The sequence below is a fragment of the Radiomyces spectabilis genome, assembly GCF_025331425.1.
Source record: "Radiomyces spectabilis strain NRRL 2753 chromosome Unknown BYT42scaffold_16, whole genome shotgun sequence".
NCBI lineage: Eukaryota > Fungi > Mucoromycota > Mucoromycetes > Mucorales > Radiomycetaceae > Radiomyces > Radiomyces spectabilis.
In genome coordinates this window covers 403,460-425,579 of record NW_026251941.1, presented here as the reverse complement: position 1 = coordinate 425,579, position 22,120 = coordinate 403,460, and the positions used below count along the sequence as shown (strand labels likewise).

The 22,120-nt window shown below is 43.7% G+C and overlaps 7 protein-coding genes across 7 annotated transcripts; 4 read left to right on the top strand and 3 right to left on the bottom strand.

The window, feature by feature from the left end:
• Window positions 1-1,117: 1,117 nt before the first annotated feature.
• On the top strand, window positions 1,118-6,177 carry BYT42DRAFT_618264 (SH2 domain-containing protein; the record flags this gene model as incomplete). The annotated part of the gene is made up of 12 exons (XM_051572263.1): window positions 1,118-1,303; window positions 1,380-1,485; window positions 1,559-1,635; window positions 1,710-2,083; window positions 2,149-2,218; window positions 2,314-2,994; window positions 3,070-3,217; window positions 3,294-3,439; window positions 3,514-4,545; window positions 4,641-5,772; window positions 5,841-5,968; window positions 6,052-6,177. The coding sequence occupies 12 exons, from the start codon at window positions 1,118-1,120 to the stop codon at window positions 6,175-6,177; spliced, it is 4,206 nt and encodes a 1,401-aa protein (XP_051418881.1).
• A 514-nt stretch (window positions 6,178-6,691) lies between these two features.
• Window positions 6,692-9,283, bottom strand: BYT42DRAFT_587788 (uncharacterized protein). Its single transcript, XM_051570200.1, has 5 exons — window positions 8,945-9,283; window positions 8,518-8,793; window positions 7,162-8,328; window positions 6,910-7,094; window positions 6,692-6,843 (listed from the first exon to the last, which is right to left on the bottom strand). Exons 1-5 carry the CDS (start codon window positions 9,159-9,161, stop codon window positions 6,829-6,831), a joined length of 1,860 nt encoding a protein of 619 aa, XP_051418880.1. The 5' UTR covers window positions 9,162-9,283; the 3' UTR covers window positions 6,692-6,828.
• Window positions 9,284-10,249: 966 nt separating this feature from the next.
• On the top strand, window positions 10,250-11,770 carry BYT42DRAFT_618262 (inositol-pentakisphosphate 2-kinase; the record flags this gene model as incomplete). Its single annotated transcript, XM_051572262.1, has 6 exons — window positions 10,250-10,345; window positions 10,420-10,548; window positions 10,613-10,786; window positions 10,861-11,347; window positions 11,407-11,515; window positions 11,581-11,770. 6 exons carry the CDS (start codon window positions 10,250-10,252, stop codon window positions 11,768-11,770), a joined length of 1,185 nt encoding a protein of 394 aa, XP_051418879.1.
• A 51-nt stretch (window positions 11,771-11,821) lies between these two features.
• On the bottom strand, window positions 11,822-14,097 carry BYT42DRAFT_587775 (Metallo-dependent phosphatase). Its single transcript, XM_051570199.1, has 7 exons — window positions 13,875-14,097; window positions 13,578-13,637; window positions 13,160-13,291; window positions 12,857-13,087; window positions 12,606-12,782; window positions 12,253-12,539; window positions 11,822-12,177 (listed from the first exon to the last, which is right to left on the bottom strand). Exons 2-7 carry the CDS (start codon window positions 13,633-13,635, stop codon window positions 12,085-12,087), a joined length of 978 nt encoding a protein of 325 aa, XP_051418878.1. The 5' UTR covers window positions 13,636-13,637; window positions 13,875-14,097; the 3' UTR covers window positions 11,822-12,084.
• Window positions 14,098-15,933: 1,836 nt separating this feature from the next.
• BYT42DRAFT_540262 (uncharacterized protein) lies at window positions 15,934-17,219 on the top strand. The gene is made up of 2 exons (XM_051565540.1): window positions 15,934-16,542; window positions 16,641-17,219. The coding sequence occupies exons 1-2, from the start codon at window positions 15,996-15,998 to the stop codon at window positions 17,132-17,134; spliced, it is 1,041 nt and encodes a 346-aa protein (XP_051418877.1). The 5' UTR covers window positions 15,934-15,995; the 3' UTR covers window positions 17,135-17,219.
• A 191-nt stretch (window positions 17,220-17,410) lies between these two features.
• BYT42DRAFT_504900 (uncharacterized protein) lies at window positions 17,411-18,809 on the bottom strand (the record flags this gene model as incomplete). Its single annotated transcript, XM_051564994.1, has 3 exons — window positions 17,411-17,898; window positions 17,961-18,369; window positions 18,441-18,809. The coding sequence occupies 3 exons, from the start codon at window positions 18,807-18,809 to the stop codon at window positions 17,411-17,413; spliced, it is 1,266 nt and encodes a 421-aa protein (XP_051418876.1).
• A 1,057-nt stretch (window positions 18,810-19,866) lies between these two features.
• On the top strand, window positions 19,867-20,399 carry BYT42DRAFT_587770 (uncharacterized protein). The gene has a single exon (XM_051570198.1). It carries the CDS (start codon window positions 19,944-19,946, stop codon window positions 20,298-20,300), a length of 357 nt encoding a protein of 118 aa, XP_051418875.1. The 5' UTR covers window positions 19,867-19,943; the 3' UTR covers window positions 20,301-20,399.
• The last annotated feature ends 1,721 nt before the right edge of the window (window positions 20,400-22,120 follow it).

Genomic DNA, 22,120 nt, shown 5'->3' with positions numbered 1-22,120 from the left:
GCCGATATTTTGCAAGAATGCCTTCGATACGCAGAACTTGGAGGGCATCTTGGGATTGCAGATTGTTGGACGAAAAATCACATTCTACATCCTGCTACTGCCATCGAATGGTGTTTATATCATGTACGAATTGCCTCAATCAAGTTGTCTGATTCTTTGCGCAATTTGTCCAAACTTCTCATGGATATACCCAGTATAATGCATGTTTTAGATGTTTTCGATCGCCTCTGCACCCTATCCACCAACCCTCCTCAACCTATTCGTCATCATCCAACAATCTCAATTTCCATTTTCAATAGCATCTTCTCATCCTCGCAGGATTGTAAGCGACCTTATCATAATTAAAAGCAAAAAAAATATTTGCCCCCAGCATTGTTGTTTCTTCTCTTTTTGTTTCGTTTTGTGTTTACCAGTGTGATCTTTGTAAAACAAGCGACATCGCACCAAGAGAATGTTTGACGCGTACCAATCTAGTAATCTAACCTTCCTCACTTACAACATTTCCTTAATGAGACACTTATCAAAGCATTAACAGAATGAGAGACAAAGGCTGCAAAGTCGCTCCAATACAAACTATCGCATCTTTGGTATATTCTAGTCATGGGCGATTTCTTTCTCTAACAGCTTTATTTCGCTGTATTCTCTGTGTGCAGAATTCAAACAGATTGACATCATGAACAATATGCGAGCTGTACAATACATTTTACATAATTAATGTTTGCGTACGCATCAATTTCCACAAAGGATCATTCAGTGAAGCGGAAACACCTGTCAATAAGTTCGTGTAACAAGCGCGCTTGCATTGATTGGAAACCATTGATATTAGTGATGCAATCTCCCCCCAGCAAGATAGCTTAGTGTATCAATAAACACCAATTTTTTCTGCGTGCCTTTTGTCAATATTTTTCGCAATCCCAATACGAGACGAACTATTGGCATTGATAAATCATGGCTTTTCCCTTTTTTTCTCTCTTGCACGCAGATCTCATCAAGGGCTGCTATAGAAACTCCGCCGTTCTACGTCACTTTTCGTGACTTGATTTGCAGTACCGACGCTGGAAATTTCAGACAGCTTTTTGGGCACTGTTGCGTGCCAACTCGTTTGTTGCAATTTACAATGTCGAGCCATGATGAAGACGCCAGTTATTATGGCAGAGGCCGAGGCGACGATGCCGTCGAGGATGCGCATCAACATAATTCCGACGAAGAAGGCGAAGATCTCGGTTATGACCACCATATGAACGACGATGACGACGACGAAGACGAAGAGGAGGAAGAAGAAGACGAGGAAGAAGCCAGAAAGGTACGGCTGAAAAGAGTTTTTCTCGATAAGCTTATTTCATGACGCTTCAACTGATCAATCATATATTTGTCTCAAGGTGGCTGAAGGATTCATTGTCGACGATGAGGAAGAAGAGGATCAGGATTCAGACGGGTCAACCAAAGTGGCCGTGAGACGTAAAAAGAAGAGAAGAGTGGAAGAATGTAAATGATCAACATCAAAAAGAGATTCACCAGTACAAACAGCATTGTTAATCGCTGGAGTGACTTTTTCTAGACGACGAAGATCTCGATGAAGAAGATCTGGACCTGCTTGAAGAGAATACCGGTATCAAGCTTTCGCGATCCACCGGCGTAAGTGCGAATGAAGTTATCTCCTTCCGCATGTTTGGGTCGACTAATATTTCTACTTCCATTGGGTGGATTAGCCTAAACTGAAACGCTTAAAACGCGGTCGTGAGGAACCAAGTCGTGCGGTAACCACTAAAGGTGTCGAAGATATCTTTTCTGACGAAGAAGAAGCTCCCGCAGCTCGCCATGAACCTAGTTATGACGACCGCGAAAAAGATTACGCCGAATACGAATCGCATGTCAGATATCGCCATCGTGACACCTACGATGATATAGGCGACTTTATCGCCGACGAGGATGAAGACGATCTCGACGAAGTATTAGGCGAACGCCGTTATGGGGCTGGTCGCGACGAAGGATTAGCCGGCGACTATTACGATGAAGCGAGAGGCCGACGCGGCAAAGCCAGCAAAGATATGATGGATATTTTACCTCAAGGTTTAAGCGAAGAGTAAGTCACAAGCTGCGGATGAAACCATAACAAGTCCCATGGATGCTCATTTCATCTTGGAATAGTGTGCTCGTAGATATGTTTGATATTTTCGGTGATGGTGGTGACTATGAATGGGCGTTATACGATGAAGAGGTAAGGTGACCCGTGCTCGCAACGATAAGCGTGCCAGAAAATTTTGGCGCAGCAAAATAGAGAATGATCATACTAATGGCTATGGTTGGGTTCAGGAAATGGAAGCACGCAAAGAGAAAGAACCGCAGTTAGCCGATATTTTCGAACCAAGTGAATTGGCGGAGCGCATGTTAACGGAGCAAGATGAGGAAATCCGTTTACGAGATGTACCGGAACGTCTGCAAATGCGTTATAAAGGTTTAAACAAGTCGTTTGAACCGGCAACGGATGAGCAAGTCGAAGAAGAAGGAGCCTGGGTGGCACGTTTGCTGGCTTCCTCCAAAGGATGGGATCAGGCTCCTGAGAAGTTTGTGCGATCAGTGACCAAAGTTGTCCGCTTCTTTGCACAAGAATTCCTGGAAGTGCCCCACATCAAAGACCATCGTCGCGACTTTTTCACCCAATACGAAGAGAAGACGGGAGTTACGACGGAAATTCTCACCGAGAATGATTTATGGGATATCTACGACTTGGATTTCAAATATCAGAGCTTCAAGGAACGCAAAACCGCCTTTTCGGAATTCCTATCCAAATGCCATATCGACAATGATTACGTGAATGACATGATCAGAAAGGTGGAAAAAGTCGAGGAAATCACCGATCTCATGGATTATGTCAACCTCAAATTCAGCGATAACATCAATCTCATGCAACAACAGAACAAAGGACCCAAACGACCAATGAATAAATCCTTGTATGAGCTGAGCATGAAGACAAAAGTCCACGGTTTCCTCAAAGTATGTCCTGGTTTGATTAATGAAACGTGTATACAAGGTGCAAAAGGTTTGATCCAAATTTCCTTGTTCTTTTAGGCTTTTGGTATCTCTGCAAGTCACTTTGGTGCCAATTACTTGGAAAGCAACCGTCGCCATTTCCCAGAAGATAGTCTTATTGATCCTATGGAAGAAGCACATCGCTTTGTTGATGACAGTTTCCCTGACGGCACCCGAGTGCTCAAAGGTACAGCGCGAGATTCTATATCCTGGAAAAGTTATTTTGGATATTGACGCGTATTCTTATTGGATGATGCTTTCAGCTGCCAAGTCTATCTTGGCTCAAGAAATCGCTTATGATCCGTTAGTACGTAAAGCGATTCGTCGTGATTGGGAAACCAAAGCCGTGGTCAATGTTCGTCCCACCGAAAAAGGCCTAACTGCTATTGACGAACTTCATCCCATGCATGTATGTCGTCGACCCAATGTTTTCACCTTTATATCGGGTACTCATCGTTTATTTGCCTTTTTATACTATTTCAGCCATTCCGATACCTGTATCAAAAACCTTTGTCGGCCTTTAAGGATGGACAATTTCTGATGGTATTGAAAGGGGAAGCAGATGGATTGCTTTCGGTTTCCATCACGATGCCCGACGAGGATGCCTGGTTCAACAAAGTATCCGAGTATTACATGTCCGACGGATACAGTGATGCTGTTCAACAGTGGAACGATCAGCGAAAGGAAGTCCTCGAACAGGCGCTGAAGGAATATCTGGTCCCGTTGATGGATCGTTATATTCGCGAAAAACTTCGTATCGAAGCCCAAGATCATGTGTGCAAGACCGCATCAATGACATTGTATAACAAGGTGAATGTCGGTCCTTTCCGTGGTCCTGGAGCCGAAAGATACAAGGGCAACATGCCTCGCGTCCTAGCCATCTCTCAAGGCAATGGATTACCAAAAGACCCCATTATGGCAGTGTTTGTGAATCAGCGTGGCAAGGTGTTGGATCAGATTCAGGTCCCTAACTTGAAAGAAGAGCGACACTGGAAGGACATGCTGGAGTTTATCAAATCGCGTAAACCCAATGTGGTGGGCGTTGCCGGATACAATGCGGAAACACGTCGTCTGGTGAAACACATGCAAACCATGCTGAATGAGATCAACCAATCTGGAGACATGGGAGGCGCGGCGGAAATCGACATGGTCATTGTAGACGATGAAGCAGCGCGATTGTACAAGAATTCCAAACGAGCGCAAGAAGAATTTGGAGAGTATCCCGAAGTGATGCGTTACTGTATCAGTTTGGCTCGTCGATTGCAGAATCCGGTCTTGGAATACGTTGGTTTAGGTCGCGATTTGTTGGCGATTCCTTACCATGAATTGCAACATCTTGTGCCTGAGGATATGCTCTTCTTCTACCTGGAACGATCCCTTATTCGTGTCGTTAATGATCTTGGCGTGGATATCAATGCTGCCGTTCGCTCGCCGTACCTTGCCAATGCTTTGCAATATGTCTGTGGTTTTGGTCCCAGAAAAGCCCACAGTATTCTTAAAAAGATTGAAGCCATGGTAAGTTGAGGAGTTGAGGGGGAGTATTCGAATAAGAGAATGAGTCTTTCTTAATGTCTCATGATTTGCATCCTTTGCTTTCTTGACTTACTTAGGACGAACTTGAAAGTCGTACGGCTCTTGTTCTGCGAAAATTGACGCCTGCCAATACCTTCATCAATTGTGCCAGCTATTTGCGCATTCGCGATATGGACGGGGCCGATATTTTAGACGACACACGAATCCATCCGCAGGACTATGAACTGGCACGAAAAATGGCCGGCGATGCGCTTGAAATTGATGAGGATGAAATGGACGATTACGACTCCAAGATCGCCATTGTTACCCGTCTCATTCGCGAATATCCCGACAAGGTGAATGATCTCATTCTGGACGATTATGCCAACGTTCTCGAACAACAATACCATGCACCCAAACGACAAGTGCTAGAGCATATTAAAATCGAACTGCAAGGACCTTACAAAGATCGCCGTCATCGATATGTTCGTCCGACGATTGATGAAGCGTTCGTGTTTGTTACGGGCGAAACCCGGCAAGCACTGGCAGAAGGGTACATTGTGCCTGCGCAAATCATGTCGTTGCGCGGTAAAATTGCCAATTGCGTCTTGGATTCCGGTATTGAAGGCATGATTTTCGTGGAGAACGCTTCGGACGATCGAATCATGAATGTCGGTGACGTGCTTCAAGTCGGCCAAACCGTCAACTGCAAAGTGCTGCGTATCGATCGCGAGAAATTCGTGGTGGATTTATCGTGCAAAGCTTCTGATACAAAACCCAACAGTGATCTGGAATTACGTAAAGTACCGGACGATAAATACTATGATTACAACCAGGAAGCACGAGACAAAGAAAGACAACGAGCGAACCGTCGCAAACAGGCGCGAAATAACCGCATGATCAAGCATCCACTATTCCGATCGTTCAACCATCGGGAAGCCGAAGAATATCTTGCCAACCGACAACGGGGCGATTTAGTGATTCGACCATCGTCGCGTGGCTTGGATCATATCGCCATTACGTGGAAGGTTGACGAAGGCGTTTTTCAACATGTGGATGTCTTGGAGCTGAAGAGCAATGGATATAACGCGCCATCAAGGCTGAAAATTGGGGATCTTGTATTTGAAGATTTAGACGAGCTCATTGTAACATATATCGAAGCAATTGCACGTAAAGTCGAAGAACTGATGTCCCATCCAAAATATCGCGTGGGCGGTTTGGACGCGCTACGTAAGTATCACTGATTCGGTTCTGTATACAATAGGGTGCGTTCCATGACTAAAAAACTGGCTGGATAGAGGAATATCTGGCGTCATTAACCAAAGCCAATCCAAAGATGTCAGCCTATGGTTTCTGTATGAGTGAAAAGGCTGGCTACTTTGATCTCGCTTTCAAACTGAGCGCACATTCACCACCCATGCGCTGGGTAAGTGGTTTTCATTCTCTGTTTCAGCCAAGAATCAATTCAACTGACGGCTGGGCCTCCTTTCACCCCCAAAAAATTTGTAGGTTGTCAAGGTATTACCAGATGGTTACCGATTGCGCGATACCTCTTATCCTACAGCGGGTGATCTTATCAATGGATTCAAGCGTTTGCAAGCTTCCGAAGCGCGACGTCGACAACGACGACGTTAAGTCCATCTAGATTTCTTCAAGATTTTTTAATCTCTTTTTCATTTTCCAATCAAACCATGAAAAAATACTCATTCTTTGAAATAACTTTTGGAATGCCCAGTGATCACTCTTCAGGGAAAGCTAAACACCTTCAATAATATAAACATATGCCTGAAACCCTACTGCAACAAATAACATGACTCTTTGTATTTGTATATCAAGACAAGTGCTAAAGAACATCCAACAAACTGATAGTTGCTCATACCCAATACTGCGAATGGAGTGAATTTTTTAAAGGAGATAAAGAAAAATAAACATTTTTACTGATGGTCGGATCGCTCATCGACCGCCAAAAAACGCAAAATACCAAGTAAGAGAGAGAGAGAGAGGAGAAAAAAGTGAAGAAAAAGAAAAGACGCAATCTCTTGCAGAGAACCAAGAGAATTTGATACAAGATATCATTTGAAGATGAGAGATTTCAGCAAGTATTGCATCCCAATGATAATGACAAGAAAAGAAATAATAAAAAATAAGTCCCAAAAATTCAGAAATTCAAAAAAAAGAAACTACACAAGTGAGAGTTTGTTCGCCTGCCAAACTTTAGCCCATGTTCCTTCCAAAGATACCAAAAATCCCCGCTTATTTGCCCTGCAAGTGGTGGATGACATAGTTTTATATAGGTATATTCTGCGATTAATTGGAGTGAGTATGATTTGTCATCAGTGTATGGAGAAACGTTCCTAGTTCACTTACGTTTGCTTCACAATGCGCTTTGACTTGTTCAAACACTTTGAGCATCTTACGTCTTGCTCCCAAAGCGGAGACACCTCGAGCCAGTAATTCGTCATCGGACAACTTCACCATTTCCTGCCATTTGATGTTCTCAAAAATTGGATTATACTTGTGCAATCGAAGACTCCTGAGCCAAGCAGGAATATCTAAAACTCATCGTCAGAAAAACCCAACCCAATCAACAACGTCAAAGAGTTTACGCGAAGTACGTACCTTGGAGCAATTGCATGTCGACGACATCGACATGCTTCTTTTCTTTAACAGGACGTTGACCGAATTTCCTGTATCGGTTGCTGTGACTGAATGCCGAGGCATCACTGTGATCGCTAAGGTAATCGAGATCGGCGTCAAGGCGGTCGCTAGGGTTCAAAAATTGACCAAAATGAGCTCCAGAAGAGGGTGGCACCAGATGGTGATTTGGTTTAGGACTTCGAGGCATCGGGGTGTAAGCCGAGCTTGTCGGATAAAGCGAGCTTGAATTGGATGCCGAAGGAATCGGTGACGTGGCTCGCGACGAAGGACGAGAAGAACTTGTTGGATAAGGTTGCGATAATGACGTTTGACCAAAAATACCATAAGGTTGGTGATGTTCATCGTGCAATGACAGAACAATGTTCGTATTGTTTTCATCTGTTTCAGGGACGGTACCGGGAATGCTGGTTCGATTCTTGGGTCTTCTTCGGAAATTCTTGCTATCATCGGTCTCGTAAGCACGCTGTTGAGATGGCAGATGCCAATTGGCCGTCAACATGGTCAAGTGATCGACGTCTGAAGCGGAACTGGGTCGCTCAATGGCCTTGCCATGTTCACTGAACGAATTGACCCCTGGGGTGACTCCCCAAGCCGCGGCCGCGGCGTCTTTGGCTTTGGCATTGGCATCCGAGGATACCGTCGCAAAAGACCAATTGGAAACATCGGCGGATTTGGGTCTTCCGCCGCGATCGCTCATCATTCCTCCACCGGCAGCACCAAAGGTCCAATCGCTGTTAAAAATCGACGACAGATCGCTTTCAATCACAGACTTTGGACGCACTCCCGTACTTGCCCCAGCAAAAATCGAGTTGCGGTTCTGAGATTTTAACCGACTGAAAGCGGAATCGTCCATCAGGGAAGAAGCATTGTTATATCCAGTATGCGGGGTTAAAAAATCGGATCCAGATACTATGCTTCCACCAGCACCGCCACCATTGAAAAGACGGTTATACTCCTGGGTATCGCCCAAGGCAAAAGAATGACGGTCAATGTTGCGTCGAGAAGCATTCGGATTGGGTGGCCTGGCCATCACCTGGCCTGTCTGATATGGTAACACGGACAAAAGTTTTTGGCTAGCTTCCCACTCAGCTTTGGCCATGGCGCTGGAGAGCTGGGAATGCATATCAGCTACCATAAAATATTAACGTTTAGTATCCATGACATCCGATAAAACCACACGTCCATTGCCATCGAGAAAAAGTAAAGTGCAAGGTAGTAAAAAAAAAAAAAACTTTTTTTCCCTCCAAAAACCCAAGAAGAAAACAAGAAAAACCATGGATATACAACAACAAAGTGGTGATAATAGCTGATATTTACTTTTCTCGGGTTGAACGGGCGTCAACAATGCTCCCAGGGGATTCTTCTTATCCATTTGCTGCAACACCGTGATAAAGAATCGGATCTGGACCTGGCTCGAATATTTCAACAGAGAATAAACGGCGGCTGTGCGTTCAGCTTCGCTAAGGTACCGAAACCATTGTTCCACGTGTTGGATCTCCTCCTTATACTTTGGATCAATGTTGGCGGAAGCCATGGATTCCAAATTGCGTTCATATTCCTGCAGGTCTTCAAACCATTTATCCAACGCTTCAGCTATGAAAAAGGCGGCAACAGAGACAAAGAAGCAAAATAAAGTAAAAAAATAGTAACATGGTTAGCATAGCAATTCCTTTTTTAATACATCTATTTTTTTCCCCCGTCTTTGCCTAGTTTTGACAGGATCATTTGGAGTTTCAGTTCTTACTTTCTGGAGATATTACGCTTCCAGGTCTGAGAATCTCGGATACGGGGCGTGCGAGCCGTTGTTGGGAATGATGCGATGATGAAGGTGCAGATGAGAATTCGGCTGTACCGGAACGTAATGAAGAAGGGGTATTGTTGATAGAGGCAGATGGGGTAGGTTCAAAGGCAAAGTTGTCTGGTAAAACCGACCTCTGGTTATAAGCTTGTGTTGTAGACATGGCTACGCACTGAACAAAAAACGGGGTATCAGTTGGAAAAACAAACGAAAGGAAGAAACGGATGAATGAGTGGTCTTCTTCTTGGTGGGGAAATAAGAGAAAGAGAGAGAGAGAGAAAGACACACACAGAAGAAAAAAATGGGGGTGACCTAAGATTTGCCACGATTCCCATTTCGGATGTCATCATCACCCAATAATTTTTTTGTCTATTTCCAGACATTTTTTTTCCCATTTTCTTTGTGCGGCTCTTCCTAATTTTCTTGATTTCTTCCTTGCAAACGCATCCATTTTGAACAATAATCATGTTCTAGACTACATAGGCTTCAAGAGATACGAGTTATTAAACCCAGCGTGATCGTACAGGGATCATTTCGTACAGTGTTTTTGCTTATAGATGGACTTGGCACAAAAAGATTGGTTTGTTATTTCCATCATCACACAAACGGTGGCACAGTTGAATATTCCGATATAGCTGCTATCGATCCCTATGTCTGTTTTTAGGGTAGGATAGCATGTATTCTCAAGATTTAAAGGCGTCATTACGTCTGAAGCAGGCCGCATGACCATCTTTCATCCAGTGGCAAAGAAACGACCTAGATAATGTGAGAAATAAGGTTTCTAAGGTCAAGGTAGGCCTTTGGAGGTCCGATGACATGCAACATGCTTATTACACAACAATTGCTGAGCAATGCAGTGGTCTCTTTTTTCCAATCTCCCGGAAATGCATTTCTATGCCAAGGAGAGTAGGATGCAATAATATTTTCCAGTGCATGTTGATAACCGCTGTGTTTAAAGATGCACAGACAAAAGATGCATCTGCTTTTTTTCCTTTATTGGCAGATAGAGAGAGATAGAGGAGGGCAGTTCCGGCTTAAGAGCGAAGCCAACAGCGAACCACCCAGTGTCAAAAATTATGCGCTCGATATGTCTTGATTGCCATACCGCAAGAGTAAATTAAGACTCTTGTCACATGAACAGCCAATCGACTGTTGCGTGACGCGCCCTTTTTGAGGTTTCATAGAGTTCGGCAATTTTCCCCTGACGACAATCATTTTCACACTAGTTTCAACTTGTGGGATGCATGGACTATGCTACTTGACCAACATGACGCATGCCAATGGCACTATGTAGCTGAAGGCAACGCCAACATCGTGCTTCGATATACCGGAAACAACCCCGATTTGGTAGCTATAACTTCAATTGCGCAACACCACCCGCTTGAAGGAGCGTAGCTCACAAAAACTTGTGCATACTTCAGCAAGGTCAGGTTATCCGATTGCAAAAGACTGGAGGTCTCGGTGACAACATGCAGGTTGCCAAATTCTCTGTCGATTTCTTGTCCCACATCATTGCTCCCTTGATCGGTTGGCAGTACCTCCTTCCTATGGTAAAACGGCGATGCCAGAGAACAGCTCCCATGACAACCAGTCTGAACCACGTTGTAAATTTAGAAAATAGTACAAGTGACACCCATGTTTCTTCACCTGTTGAAAGAAAGGATCAAGCCAGAACGGCCTGCCCACCGTTTGATTCGCGATATCGATGCCAGCTCTTCTTGGGCGTTTTTATCTCGCGATTTAATGCAGCGATGGTGGCCCCAAAAGACATTAACGGTCGAACTCAAGGTACCAATTCGGAAGACACACCGAAAACAAAGCGACTTGGAACGATGGATCATCCTTCTCATTCTATTGCTTAGCCTAAATGGGGATTCAAACCTAGCTCACCTTTTATTGTTCCCGAACATCAAGCGTTGAAGCGGACGATGTGTCGTTTTTGCATGCACAGTCATCTCAAGGGAGAAAAATCGATGTATTGCCCATTGGATCTGTATTCGAAGTGTCCTACGCGCATGCAACGCGCTTTAAAAGGGCTGGGTCAATATCCTCAGGGTAAACTCGCTTTTTACTTGGATGGGCAGTCGTTGCTACCCGAGAATTTAAAACAAGGAGGTTTACCGGGTTTCGGCTCCTGGGACCACATCATGGAAATGGTGCAAAAGGTTTTAGAAAAAGATCCCATCTTATCCAAACTGAAACTTTTACAGCAGCAATTGGATGAACTGGATGTGGAGGCTATTCATGACATGTATCAACAAAATCACGATGGCCTCGATCCTTTTTCTCTCGACGCATGGAAAGAAGTGGTCGAGCAATTCAAGCAAAGAACCACGAGCATACAAGATGGTAGAGTGATGTTTTCGACAGTGAGCCCTTTTTTATTATTATTGACATCCCAGTATTAGCCGCCTTGACGAATGCAAAACAACGCTTGTTTGAGTATGTACTCTCCATGACATTTAAAGATTGTTCAATCATGCTATGCGTGACCCCGATTTCCCATGACAGCACAAGGTACGTTTCCTTTCTCACCGCCGCCGGCTGCGTTCATATGCAGAATATTCATCATGTAATAATAGCCTCTTCAACGCCAGCACAAGCCAGAATACCGTGATAGAATTATCGTCCAAGGTGCGATTCGCTTACGACATCCGACTGATAGACTTGGACATGAAAAAGATGACCAAAATACCTTATTGGTATGCTCTGGACCAACAAATCGTGCAGTATATCCTCCAACATCATCTTCAACGAGAATGCGCCGAATAAAAGATTCAAATATATCAAGATGTAAAAAAAAAAAAAAAAAAAAAAAAAAGTAAAAAAGAACGGAAGGCAGCGATATTCTTGCGTAAATACATAAAAACAAAAACGGATAAGATGGGGAGAAGTCAAGGGCAATGTATCATATGGACGAGGATGGCGTGAGGTCGGAGGACAAGGATAACCAAGTTTTTGTATCTGAAATTTCTGCTTCTTCTTCTTTCTTCTGATGAATCTTGACAACTTCATTCTTCTTGCAATTCCTTGGGGAAAAAATAACACCTCTTCTTCTTTTATCTTATTTTATTTTTTTTTTTTTTTTACATGACCTTGGACGCATTCTTCTTGCCTCGTCCTCCCCTGGCATTTCCGTTGTAGGTATTTTTGGCCCTTTTCTCTGCGGGTTTCAAAATCTAACCAATCCATATCAGCATCCCCAATCCCAGCCACGCTACTAAAAGAAGCGTACAAGAAGCAGCTAGACTTACCTGGAATGAACAAAGCAAAGATTCATCGACGCTCATCATAGCACCAGCATTGTCAAACTCGCCACAATAGTTGGGTGCTGAGAACAGGGTCACCAGTTGTCGTTTGGCGAAGAATTCATAACCATCTTCAACGACTTGATGGGCACGACAAATAAGATCCATATCTTGCTTTTGCAAGAATTTGCTCACAATGTCGGGTCCAAAGGTGAATGATACACCACGATCATTTTCATTCCATCCTGAAATATCCTTGTCAGGATCGGCCCATAGTAAATCGCACAGTAAGCCTACCAACGCATCATTTTAAAACGTGCTTCATAAGCCATACAACTCCTTTAACCGTCTCTACATACCTGTGTCTGGCACATCGGTCGGTCGCATGACTCGACGAATCTGGTCCATGCTTTGTAAATCTGGAGAAAGGCCGCCGTGCATACAGAAAATTTTTTCGTCAATCACAGCCGCAATCGGTAAACAGTTGAAGCAGTCCGTAAAGGTCTTCCACAGCTTGATATTATAGCGACGTTTGCCTAATAGTATGCATAGCAACCTATCATCAGGGCGGACAGAACGGAAGGACAAGACGCCCAATCAAGCAGCTTACATTCATCGTAAAAGCCGTAGATACGGTTAATACTGGCGCATTCATGATTGCCTCGCAGAATGAAGAAGTTTTCGGGATATTTGATTTTGTATGCCAACAGCAGGCAGATGGTTTCGAGGGATTGCTTTCCACGATCGACATAGTCACCCAAGAATAGGTAGTTGGACTCGGGAGGGAAACCACCGTATTCAAATAGACGAAGCAAATCGTAATATTGACCGTGAATATCGCCTACCATTTAATAAACACTATTGGTCCTCATAAAAAAAATAACCTTGCTCCAATTAAATCTCGGCTACTTACCACAAATCTTTAATGGTGCTTCCAGATCCAACAAAATAGGCTGGCTGATGAAAATTTCTCGAGCCTTGATGCACAGAAATCGAATCTCGTTTTCGGATAGTTGGACCTGCTTTCCGGGGCGACTACCGCGAACTAGGATAATGAGGATCGATTAATATGAGAAAAAGTTCAAATAGAACAATATCACGCAATCAGCATGCACCGTGAAAAACACGTGCAGTTCATTGCTATGGGGTAGAAAACCAGTGACCACACTAGCAACCCAATACAGAATAAACGAACAAAGACAGGGAAATGAAAAAAGACGGATAAGTAGGGTAAAAGGGGGGGGGGAGGGTAGAGGAGAGAAAATTTTGAAAGATGAATCGTGTGGACACGTCGCCAGATAAACCCACCCAAGCTTCCTCCGATAATTTACCTTCCAATAATCGCTCAATAATCGAGTCGACGTCCTTTACTTCCAACGTGTCGTTCATATCTACAATCACAAACCTCATGTCAGTTTTTTGCTCAACCAAAGGGGGGAGGGTCACCGTTCTGTTATGAATCCGCATCCCGCTCATATCCTTGATCATCTGTTGCCGAGGTAACAACAGTGACAAAACACGCATTATCAAGGAGCAGAGAGGGGCGTTTCCATCGGATAGACTTTTTTGGCGAAATAAAGGCAAGGATGATGCAATGACCGATGGGTAAGACGAAATGGAGAACATACTTATCGCTTTGGGTCCCACGGTCAGGTTCGATAGCGAATTGCTTACAGTAGTTGTGTATTTGAGAAAGGCGAAAACTCTGATCTAATATTTCGGCTTCTTAAAGATGGCGGCCAACAATGTCAGATGGAGCAGACAAAGAGAAAGAAGAAAAAAGGAAAAAGGATGATCGAGTTCTTGCAACTGAAAAGAATCTTTCCTTTTTTTTCTTTTTTTTTTTTTTTTGGCGCTCCAGCCCCCAAATGGGAGAGGCTCTCTGAAGAGGAATTTGTTCTCCAGACAAGCGGTTGTCCAAAATCTGAGTTCATCTCTCGCTTTCGATTGTATAAAATGCCGTCATGTTCACCTTTTCCACTCACACTCCGATCATCTTATCAGAGTCGCTGTTCATTTGAGGAAACTGGGCTGTTTGGGGGAAGCTATGTAGCCGGGTTCCTGGATTAGAAGATAGAAACATACCTAGTTTTGTTGCTGTAACAACCCTCTTGGCCAATTACATGAGAACTGAAGCAAAGTCCTCATATTCATCGAGTTGCCTGGCAGTCATAAGCATTATTGGTTTATGCGTTTGTATGGTCGGAGCCATAGTCGTACCATGTCTCGGCACGATCGAGCCGAATGAATGGGGTGTGCCATGCGAGCAACCCCTCATGACTAAAAATAAGTCGAGACGCCAATGCCTCGATCTATACCTTTCTCAAGTAACTTGTTCCTTTCTAAACCGTAAGTGATTTCTGTAATATCCAAATGGTTCATATAACATTTTGCTGCAGTCAAGCATTCTTCAGTACTCGTTGACCGTCCTCGTCAAGTTGTAACCACATCCTTGTCTTGTAGAGCAACCGTGTTTATAAATGGACCGAGTGGGCACATCGGTGGTCGGTCCGACAGTGAATTTCTGTCACCAGATAAAAAAGAAAAATTGCCAGAAAATTTTCCATTTCGAACAATCACTAAAGGCTTTCTGGAGGCAATGGAATGAAACGAAATATTGCAGCTAATTAGAATTGCTCTGGGTGTTGTATACGTTACACCGGTAAAATGACATGGAAAAAAGTACTATTGCTGCAAAAGCTAAACTGTCCCGAATTTGTTCCCATAACACCACTATCCGAAAGCATTTTCGAGATCATCGTAAAAAGTTATGAGATCCACCATGCAAAGTATCGCCAGGGCTCCTCAAACAGGGTATACACCGGAGGAAACGCGTCTAGATCTGGCGGTCTCACTTTGCTAGAGCAAATGGACGATTGTTTAGTGCACAGTGAAGACTTGTCTTCGTTTCCCATCCGCAGGAAATTGATTTGCTGCCAAAAAGCTTACTATGATCATGCTTTGTACAGAGTACCCACAATAATAATCAAATGAGCTGTGCATTTTAAGCATATAAAGTCTGAGCCCATAACAATAGTGATGGATAAGTTTATCTTTCCCCAAAAAGTGGCCGGACGATCGCATCGGGGAAATGATGATTTTCTGCGCGAAATGTTCCTGGACACGATTTTTTTATTGATTCAGCCAATGTAGACGCCTGACAATAGTAAACCGTCATATCACAGATAATTGAAGGTTTTCCCAGCAATACAGCGCTTAGCGGAAAGTATAAATTTCTGCAAATTATAACTTGTAATAAATGAAGCGTGTAAAAGAAGAACAAGTGCACATCTGATTTTTTATTTGTACTGATTTCAATAGAAATATTAGACCGGAGCATGTCGGTTTTTGTTATTTCATATCGGACACGATGCCGACGACTTTGGTCATTGGGTCGTTGTTCGAATAGTCGATAGATGCAGTCATGAAATTAGTGCAAAGAGATGTCCCCAACATGTTCCAGGACCACCAGCATATCGAATAAAGGCACACAGGTGGCAAGGCGTATTAGAAGTCATTCAATGTAAATTTAAATGCCGATTAGCAAGCTCAATAGACCACCAGGTAATGGAGAGGATGCACATCCAGGGAAACCGGCGACGGGAGATGAAGTGGAGAAAGGCTGAGGTAAGCACCGAATTTGACTATTTTTCCCACGGTGTCACATTAAGACCCTTTTTTTTTCGCACCCTTTGGTCCCTCTCTTATTTCTTTTTCATTGTATACTACTGGTAGTCTCGAATTATATCATGTCGTTAAACTGGGGTATCATTGGCACTGGTAATATTGCCAAGGTTTTCGCCAACGCACTTAAAGTGGCACGTAAAGGCCAGCTCGCCGCCGTCGGCAGCCGGTCGACAGAAACAGCCCAGCGGTTTGGACATCAATTTGGCCTCGAAAGCAGCAAATGCTATGGCAGTTACCAAGACTTGCTTGCTGACAAAACCATCGATATTGTGTACATCTCTACCCCGCACCCTCAACACTGCGAATTGGCCATTGCTGCCGCCAAGGCTGGCAAGCATATTCTTGTCGAAAAGCCCATGGCCATGAACGAAGCTGAAGTGGTTCGCATCTTGAAGGCAGCCAAGGAAAACAACATCTTCCTCATGGAAGCTTACATGTATCGCTGCCACCCTCAGACACGTAAAGCCGTTGAACTGGTAGAAAACGGCACCATTGGTGAGATCAAGCTAGTCCGTGCCAGCTTTTCATTTGACGGTCGCGATCTCGGTCCGTCATCGCGATTGTGGCGCAATGAACTCGGTGGTGGAGCCATCATGGATATTGGAGGATGTAAGTATTGCAGCATGGCTGTTCAAAGTAGAAACAAAAGAGGGCGTTCGTGGATATTTTTTTTTTTTTTTTTTTTTTTTTGCTAATAACTGAAATAGATCCACTGTCGTTTGCTCGATTGATGGCCGGTGCTGCTGACAAGGGAAAATTCAGTAACCCTAGCGTGCTCAAGGGAGTGGGACATATTCAGCCTGACACGCAAGTGGATGAATGGGCTATTGCATCTTTGAGCTTTGACAATCACGTCACCGCCCAACTCTTCACAGGCGTGTTTGCCGACAGCGATTGCAGCGTTGAAGTGATTGGCGCCAAAGGATCGATCCGGGTGTCGAACCTTTGGAGACCGGATTTGACCCAATTGGGTCCCGTTCAGGTCGAACTGACCGAATTCGGAAAGGAGACTCAGACCTTGCCCGTGCCCCTGGAAGAAACCAATATTTTTGCCATTGAAGCAGATATTGTCGCTGATGCGATATTACAAGGTTTTAAAGAATGTCCTTATATGACCTGGGATGATTCCCTTGGTCAAGTTCGCGCTATGGATCAGTGGCGCAAAGAGGTTGGACTCCAATTTGCCGCTGATCGCACGTAAAATCCTTTTTTTCCCCTCATTATTCTGTAATTTTTGTATTGTCTTGTTGTTGTTCATTTCAATGAAAAGTTTATTTTGTACAAACACGCTTGCCAAACTCCTCACTATGAAAATGCATCCATATTAGTCATATTGCTTACGAATATTCCTCTACTTTTTTTTTCTTCAATGACTTACTTGTATTCACGCCAGATCTAGATAACAGGTGAAGAAAATGAGACAAAAAAAAAGAAGAGAGAGTGAGTATCCAAGATTGCCGCATTCAAGTTGTCACGTCTACAGTTTGCTTACCACAGGAGCCGATGTGCAGGGAATTAATCCAACTTCAGTCACTACCAAGGTAATATATTTTGATGGGGTGACATCATATAGTAAGTTAAGTAATCGTAAATTGGGCTGATCGCGCCAATTGAATAAAGCTGAAGCGTCCGGTGAAGGGTGGTTCTGATGATGTGCATTTAGATTAGGCTTGGTATTCACCAAGTCATCTGCGTTGCCGATTTCGTTCATCACAAATGAATCCACTTGAGTGCGGTTGACGAATTTGTAAGTCTCACAGCAAATCATGACTGGTATCTGTTTATCGCTGGCAGCCATAGCCACCATGGCGCTGCCGATACGAGAATACACGGCGCCGTTGTTCAGCAGTGCGTGAGCTCCCATAATCACCTTTGTTACCGACTTGAGCGCCACATAAACACTGGATAATAAATGGTACGAACAGTCGATGCCAGCTGCGACTAATCGCTTCAGTAAACGTCGGCCTGCACAAGCACACATGTTAGCTCTGTGTAGCCCAAAAAGTGTCATCCCTTCGTTAACATACCTTCAAACAATGGGCGACTGTCCACCACGATCACTTTGAAATCAATGCCTTTCTTCTTGGTTTCCAATAGCAACGCTTCAACAACCGACGATTTTCCATAAGTCAAAATGACTTCGCCATCTTGAATCTTTTGCAATCCATTCTGGATAATCAGCTGATCGGCCATGGTGATGCGTTCGCGAATAAAGTGACCAATACGCTCAATCAATCGGCTGCGGGCTTCGTCATCTGAAAGAGGCGGTTCTTCCTCAACGATATCGGCCATCTCCTTTTTCAGCCAACGAATACATTCACGCATACTTAACGACATGGGACGTGTGCCCAACAAATACGCAATGTGCGGATCCAAATGCTTTTGAATGTGTCGTGAAAATGTCGCGTCGGGAGGTGATCGATGCTCCTCAATAACCTACGTTGACCCGGGTTTGATGAGCATTTTTGTTTCCTTCATCATCTTTTTCCAATCCCGATGATGCCTACCTTTGCAAAAGTTTCCAACATGGCTACACAGCGGGCGTTGGAGCCAACAATCTTGAATTCTGAAAAGTATAATCCAAGGGCGATCACGGCGGGATGCAGATCGCCACTGCTGGCTGCCGTATCGGGCCGTTTGGGTGATTCCAAATGCAACAACCAGGGGACCTGATTTTGTTGAGTTTTGCTCTGTGCTTTTTTGATCTGCTTATCTTCGGCTGTGGCAGGCGCTTGCTGAGGTTTGGGAGACACGGCTTTTTTCGCGGCTTCGAGTTCGGCAGCCTTTTTCGCTGACTTGGGTAATCCTGCAGCAGCACGGCTTTGTTTCTCTGCGCGCTGCTTTTCTTGAAGCGCACGACGTTCGGCTTTGGTCATGTCCTTTTGCGATTTACGTGGTGGCGCTTCAGGGTTCGCTTTGGGCTGTTTTGGGACACTCTTGGGTGTACTTTCTTTATCGTCTGCATTGATACTTTTTCGGCGTGCAAAGGATTTCTTTTGCTCATCGGATAAGAGCCATTGATTCTCGTAAGACGAACTCATGGGTTGACCCATGCTGGGAGATCCGGTTGCCGCCATTTTTGGGTGAGACGACTTGGGAATTTGCAAAGGCTGCTATACCATCAAATGTCGGTTATTGATCGCAATCTAATCTTACATTCAGCGCATAAAACTTACGCTGGGACCGTCCGACACCGAATCCATAATGATCAACTTTCTACGTCTAATGCCAAGATCAAGGAAATCTTCAATGAACACCGACCCTTTTTTTATTTTATTTTCAAAAGAGCAGGAAAGCCGCTTAAATCGAATGAGTGGCGTCATCATACGCGGACTTTAAAATATCCATCCTTACACTGTATATCAACGGGCAACTAGAGCTCGAAAGGTCATTGTTATTTTATATTTTAGAGTCTACAACTGCTGGTGAAGGGTTATAAATGAGGGGACAACTATAGAATGGTTGAGCATTGTTGATGACGTTGGATATTGACCCGATCTATGGGCTTTTTCCTTTTTCTTGCGCGGCTAGGAGCAGATTTAGAAAAGGCACATCATAATTTGACTATTGACATAACAACATCTGATCCAATGATGTCTGGCTACCATGCAGAACATTTCTCCCTGTCGTTACTGTCGCTGGGAAACCATAGCAGTAAAGTGGGGCTATTTCCAGCATTGCAGCAATTTTAACCAGAAATAACCGTTTTTCTTCATATAAACAAACATAAATATTGACCCTTTGTTTGATTCCTATCATTGAACTTGCAGTGGTTGCGATAATAAATAGTTGCTTGTTGCCTACATTATGGGCGTGCTCTTTTTCCTTGATTCGCACGTGGAATGGCAAGCCACCGAACTGGTGATATTTTTAAAAGTCAGCCACGTTTGAGTGTCCGCATAGAAATTGTTTATTTATTTTTTTGCAGACCTTCTACCAGTCAATTTGCACCGTCGGGAAAGCCTCATCAATTTTGAATCGATTCCCCAGTTACATTCAACACAAAAACCATGAACATTCTGACGATTGCACGACCGACCAGCACTTTGACGACGCTCAAAGTTCAGGCATCCCGTTGGGGTACACTTGCCCTGGGTAGCGCTTTCCCTGCATGGCTCAGTAACAACGACGCTGTCACTCGTAACGACGCATATCAAATACCCTCCTGGCTTGGTCCCATCTTGTGGGCGGCTCCCAAGAAGAAGACATCGCACTCTAAAAAGCGCATGCGAGCATCCAACAAGGGTCTTCAACAGAAAGAAAACGTCACAGCATGCCCGGCCTGTGGCAACCACAAGCTCATGCACCATGTGTGTCGACACTGCTACAAAGACATTAAACAGAAAGCGAAATTAGAATTGGCATAAACCTATTGGCATCCTGTTAGAGACAGCAACTAATAGCATGGAAGAACCTTTCTTTGTATATACGAAACAAAAAAACACAGCTTATCCTGGCATTATCCCTCGTTTTCTTTTCGTTTTTGCTGGTGGCATTCTTGGGTTGGGGTTTCTTGTTATTAATTTTTGGGAACGGCGGTTAACGATAGTGTTAAAAGGTAACTATCAGAATCGGATGACAAAAGGGTGAAAAAGCAAAATGGGAGCACTGTGTGAACAAAAAAGTTGATGCAGTGGGAGTGGATTGTTTACCGTCAGATAGAGTGAGCCTCTGCATATGCTGCACACTTTATGAGGCAAATCATTGGTGTTTGGTCAATGGAAAATTGTTTGATCCTGCAGAATGTATGTATGTCAATCAAGCACCCTTGCGCCTCAATAGATATTCTCAAGATTCATCGACGACCGACCATGAATAGTGTAGAGTGCATGTTGCATTGACACGGACCAAGAAGTTGAAACTCTTCCGTGGTGACACATAATTCTCAAAGTAAGATTTGATGTATTTTCCAACTCTGCTAGGCACAACTTACCTTTGCTACACGCAACAGATTTTTGATCGGCTGGTCTGTCTTCCCGATATATGGAAATGCTTTCCTCATGAGGCTCGTTTGTGGATCCCCAATACTGATTTTTTTGTACATATTTCAATTGCGCCGGGCAAAACTGCAAGTTCTCGATCCAGTGCACTGGCACCAGCGAAAGAGGGAGAGAGTCTGGTTCGACGATGTATGGGGGAGTCGCTTTTGATCTGCTGTTGACGGGCATTGCCCGATGGCCAAAATCTGCGCCCACCTACACTCTGCAGTCGTTGTACATGATCCAACTTGATATCGCCAAAGAAAAAGAACAAATTACAAACGCGTTGCATATGTCGTCAACCTAGAGAAAAAAAAAATGGACCCGCGGATATCGTGTCCTAGATACCAATAATTCTGTATATTTTTTCATGTGATGAAAAACACAATATTTCTTGGCATCCTTCTTTATGCACAGAGATTCATTATCCACCCTTTTTGCATAGAGTCATTACATACAAAAAGAGGAATTGTTTTTATGTAAAATATCATGATCTGTGATTCCGAATTTTTTTTTTCCCTGAAGAGATCGACAATCCTTTTCTGGTAATGAAAGCCAACAAGCAAAGTGACGTAGCAATTCGCCTAATAAAACCTTGTGTTTCTTCCTGATCGTGATATGTAGCCTGTAATCTTTTCTGATAAAAAAAACTTTCTGGGGGTGGAGTGATATTGGAGCTGAGTGTAAGCGAATATTATGAATTTCAATCATGTCAAGCCAACTGAGTGACTTGCAGTAGATCGGATCCATCATATGCGAATTTCAATGGCACTTATTTATTTACAATCAACTTGTCATTCATGTTCCATGGAATCTTCTTTTTTAATACCAAAGGGAAACAATAATGTAAAGTTACATAGCCTACTTTGCTGAGATTTGCATGCTAAATTTCACATTATTTTGTGGATAATGATAGTAACTCTGGAATGACATGGTAACCATACGTTAAGGTGAGCCTCCACTCTGATCACATCATAACGAACGAGGGACAATTGTTCTCGGGGATGATTCTTGGCAAAAAGTGAAAAAAACGCATAATGTCAGCCTGAACATGGAATATTGCATGATGCAGTGTGCTCATCTGGTTTATTTTCCGCTTCAAAATCGCAATAGGCCATGCGTCAGCGGCGAATTTTATGCTTGGAGATTTAAACAAATTCTAGTAATGGATTCTATTAGTTTTGGAACTGCTGTTTATACGAATACTA